General features: G+C 46.9%; 1 protein-coding gene and 1 long non-coding RNA gene across 2 annotated transcripts in view; both read left to right on the top strand.

Annotated features, from left to right (window-relative positions):
* Positions 1-4,352, top strand: part of LOC103473192 (microtubule-associated tumor suppressor 1 homolog) — a 50,343-nt gene that overhangs the window by 14,543 nt on the left and 31,448 nt on the right. The window contains exon 5 of the mRNA XM_017303863.1: positions 2,836-3,039. Within this exon, the coding sequence (XP_017159352.1) occupies positions 2,836-3,039 (204 nt within the window). The remainder of the gene's footprint in view (positions 1-2,835; positions 3,040-4,352) is intronic.
* The window catches only part of LOC108166364 (uncharacterized), an 877-nt gene continuing 799 nt past the window's right edge, over positions 4,275-4,352 (top strand). Inside the window, exon 1 of the long non-coding RNA XR_001776685.1 lies at positions 4,275-4,313. This is a non-coding gene — a long non-coding RNA (uncharacterized LOC108166364). The remainder of the gene's footprint in view (positions 4,314-4,352) is intronic.

Here is a 4,352-nt window from a genome sequence, read left to right as displayed (position 1 = left end):
GTTCTGTTGGTTCCTCTGGGTTCTGTTGGTTCCTCTGGGTTCTGTTGGGTTTTACAGCAAGAACTTTGACTTGTAATCATTAATTTATCGTTTTAAGTGAAGTTAGAATTGATTTAAAGTGATTATCAGGAATCTTTGTACAGAGAATAATGTATGAAACACAATAGCTCAACATTAAAACCTAAACTATCGACATGGAGCTAAACTGCTCAACTAAAAGAGGAAATATTAATAATAAGCTAATGGATCAAATCAGATTTTAGCGGTTGGAGGATTTTCTCTTTAGTCTTTGGCTAAAGACCATGAGCCATTTCTTCCGCTAACGCTAGCCTAGCATGTTTGTTTTGGTTGTTTTTACCCAGAATGCCCTGCTCTGTAGGCCACTTCCTGCTTTTGGAGCGGTCTCCGGTCCGCTTGGCGTTCGCATTCAAACCGAACCAGAGTTCACTTCAGCCGAACCCAGACCGAGGTTTGGAGGACCAGAGTTAGCTTAGCATTCACACCTCACCAACCGGACCGGAGTTTCTAGGAAAACAAACTGGAGTTTGATTAAAGTGGACCGGAGTCGGAGCGGAACCAGACCGGAATCAGAGTTGGACCGAACCGGAGCCAGACCGGAATCAGAGTTGGACCGAACCGGAGCCAGACCGGAATCGGAGCTGACCGGAGTCGGAGCGGATCGGAGCCAGACCGGAATCGGAGCGGACCGGAGTCGGAGCGGACCGGAGCCAGACCGGAATCGGAGCGGACAGGAGTTGGACCGAACCGGAGCCAGACCGGAATCGGAGCTGACCGGAATCGGAGTTGGACCGGAGCCAGACCGGAATCGGAGCGGACCGGAATCGGACCGGAATCGGACCGGACCGGAATCGGACCGGACCGGAGTCGGGTTGAACTGGTGCGGACGATGCAGCCGTAGAGATGAGTGCAGGAACTCTAGCATCCGGTGCAGAGCTGCAGCCGCTTGGACGTTTTCCAGCTCCATCCTGGGGATCCAGGAAAACTCTGATCCCTCCAAATGAAACTCATTGAGATCCACATGAGAAACTGGTTAATGATTCCTGAACCTGCTGCTTCTTGGACCTGAGGGCGTTGGATGGATGGACGGATGGATGGATGGATGGATGGATGGATGGACGGACGGACGGATGGATGGATGGACGGACGGACGGACGGATGGCCTGATTGATGTTGATTTTTCTTGGATTCGTTTGGTTTTTTGCTGCGTTTTTGTGAAATATGGTTGAGCATCTCATCCGTCCTCTTGTTAGGTTTGTAGTTCTGCTCATCTTTTGTTGCTGTGAATTTTCTCCTGGTTTCCTTTGAGGTAATTCTCTGTGCTGTGACAGGAAGTTGCAGGACAAAGTGTTCCTGGTTTTACTGAAACCCGGAAGGTTTTTGCTCCGCGGCCGGTGGCGGTCTGATGTCCTCTGCCCTCCTCCTGGTCTGGCTGCGAGGAGCCGGACGCCTTTGTTTCTCTCAGGGATTCTCTCCGCCTCGGTCTTTGGAAAGAATGTGTGAATCAGTCTGCAGAAATGACGAGTGACGCAGTGCTGCACAGTCTTTCACTGTAAACCATCCGGCTGCAGAAACACCAGTCCAGTCTGCTGCTCTGTCAGCTGTAATTTAAACTTGTATTTAACTCTGTGAAAAGCTTAAGCGCCTCCTTTCTGAGTCCATAACCGGCCCAACACATGCTTTTTCCTGCGGAACAATAAAGTTCAGCATCAAACCACAGTTTGGTCCCACAAACAAGTCAGAGCAACAAAACAAAAGCTCAGAGGGGACAAAGGAACTGAAGACAAAACTTCCAGGTTTTTATTCGCTGTCCTGATCCAGGTGGCCTTCTGGGAATCTCTGCTTTGACAACAAACGTGTGAGAAAATAATTGAACTGAATAAAAATGTAATTCCTCAGAGAAACGTTGGAAGAATTTTGCACATTTCCGTTTCTACAATCAAACATTCAAGGATTTTAAGGAATTTGGGGGAATCTGATCTTCCACTACATTAAAAACCAGCTGATGGAACCACAACCTGTCCCAGTACAGAGTGATGGACAAACTGGACCTGCTGGACTCTTCAGGACGCACCAACAGGAAGAGCTGGACGAAGGAAACTCAGCGCGGCTTTGAGTCCTCAGTGTCAGAACGGATTTAAGGGTTTGGAGAACAAAGAGGTCACAGAAAAATGTTCCTGGAACGTGTTTGATCCTGAGGTGGATGGATGGGGGGATGGATGGATGGGGGGATGGGAGGATGGATGATGGATGGATGGATGATGGATGGGAGGATGGATGGATGGGAGGATGGATGGATGGGAGGATGGATGATGGATGGATGGATGGATGGGGGGATGGGAGGATGGATGATGGATGGATGGGGGGATGGATGATGGATGGATGGGGGGATGGATGGATGGATGGGAGGATGGATGGGAGGATGGATGGATGGGAGGATGGATGATGGATGGATGGGAGGATGGATGATGGATGGATGGATGGATGGGAGGATGGGGGGATGGATGATGGATGGATGGATGGATGGGAGGATGGGGGGATGGATGATGGATGGATGGAAAGCTAAGTGTTTAGCTTTAGCTAAGCGTTTAGCTTTAGCTAATCGTTTAGCTTTAGCTAAGCGTTTAGCTTTAGCTAAGCGTTTAGCTTTAGCTAAGCGCTTAGCTTGCTAGATTCAGCTGAAGTTGATTCTTGACGGTGGGTCAAGCAGCAGCTGAAACTTTCTCATGTCTGCAGCTTCATTCTGGCAGAAAGTCGGACTTGTTTCTGTTTGTCTTGTTCTTTTCTTTAAGTCGGGTCGTTTCATTTGCTTCCCAGGTATTCCCAAACCTCGAGCATCAGGAGTCGCTCACAGTCCCACCGCCTCCATTCCCAAACCGTCATCCAATCAGCAGTCAGCCTCCGGGTCGGCATGGCGACCACCTGCTCCCGCCGCCTCCAAGCTTCCTGTGAAAGGCGTGCCGGCCGGCCTGAGCTCCTCGTCTCTGGGGAGCAGCGAGAACAACGCGGCCAGCAGCAAAGGTGAGAGGGGGCGGGGCTTCCACACCCACTTCCTGTCTCCCCCTGGACTTCCTGCGTCTCAGCTGCCATTTAATCGGGACAGATGTAAAACGGTCGGGTTGCTGGAGTGAAAGAAAACTGTCATCATCTGCGCCAACCCTGCAGAGACTGGGAATGTGAGCAAGTTGGGGTCAGAGGTCACATGTGGTAGAGATCCAGAGCTGGTGTCTGAGCACTGCTGCACTCTAAAAACTACTTCCTGTTCCTCGTTAGTTCAGTAAAGTTGCAGAGAAAGTATAACTTCCAGAAAGAGAAACATTTAGTTTCCATATCTGTGAAAAATCCCGATGCTGAGGAGGTTTTGGGGCGATTCCCAAAGATTACCTGAGAACAGGTAAGTATCAGGCGCTCAGGTGAAGGAAACGCTTCGCTCACTCTGACAGGAATCTGTTTCCTAATTTCTGCTCTGTTCAGGACTAGCATATGGCCAGATTAGACGTACAAACACAAGATGAGGTATTTAAATGTTTTAGCACACCTTAGCTTAGCTGCATTTGCTTCAGGTTAGCTTAGCCTCAGACTTGCTTAGCTTTAGCTTTATTTAACTGCGTTTAGTTTAGCTTTGCTCACCTTAGCCTGTCTTAGCATACCTTGTTTTCATTGTAGTTTACCTTAACGTAGCTTAGCCTTCCATGCGATAGCATTTACCTTAGCCTACTTTAGCTAACGTTTGCTTAATGTAAACTTACCTTACCGTATCTGTAGCTAATATTTCTTAGCTCATTCTTACTTTACCTTAGCTTGCCCTTAGCTCACATTTGTTCATGTTACCTTATTAACCTCATCTTACATTGGCGTAATCTGTCTTATTTACTTTACATCAGATTAATTTCACCTATATAACCTATACCAATCTATATTTGTACTATTTTAAATTACCTCATCTTATTGTACAGCGTTTTGTTACCATCCTGATAAGCTAAACTAAAATAATAGAGTTTATTTTGCTTTTGTTGTACTTACAACTGAAAGAAAATTGATCTATTATTGTTAATATTAAGTAAAAAATCAGTTTAGTTTCTCGTGTTGTTTTAATTTGATGACATCTGGGTTATTTTAACACTTTATGTTCTGTTTGTATATTCAGCAAAATCAGCCAAAAGTAAATATTAGTACATATGAACTAAACAAGAATATCTAAATGATGAACTTAAACAAGAGAAGGGCGGGTAAAGGTCAGGTAAAGGTCGGGTAAAGGTCGACCTTTACCTGAAAGGTCGACTTTTTGGGTAAAGGTCGGCCTCTGAAAGGTCGACTTTTTGGGGGAAGGTCGG

Source organism: Poecilia reticulata, linkage group LG1, assembly GCF_000633615.1.
Source record: "Poecilia reticulata strain Guanapo linkage group LG1, Guppy_female_1.0+MT, whole genome shotgun sequence".
In the NCBI taxonomy this organism is placed as follows: Eukaryota; Metazoa; Chordata; class Actinopteri; order Cyprinodontiformes; family Poeciliidae; genus Poecilia; species Poecilia reticulata.
Note: the sequence above shows the minus strand (reverse complement) of the source record. Positions and strands in the feature narration are given on the sequence as shown.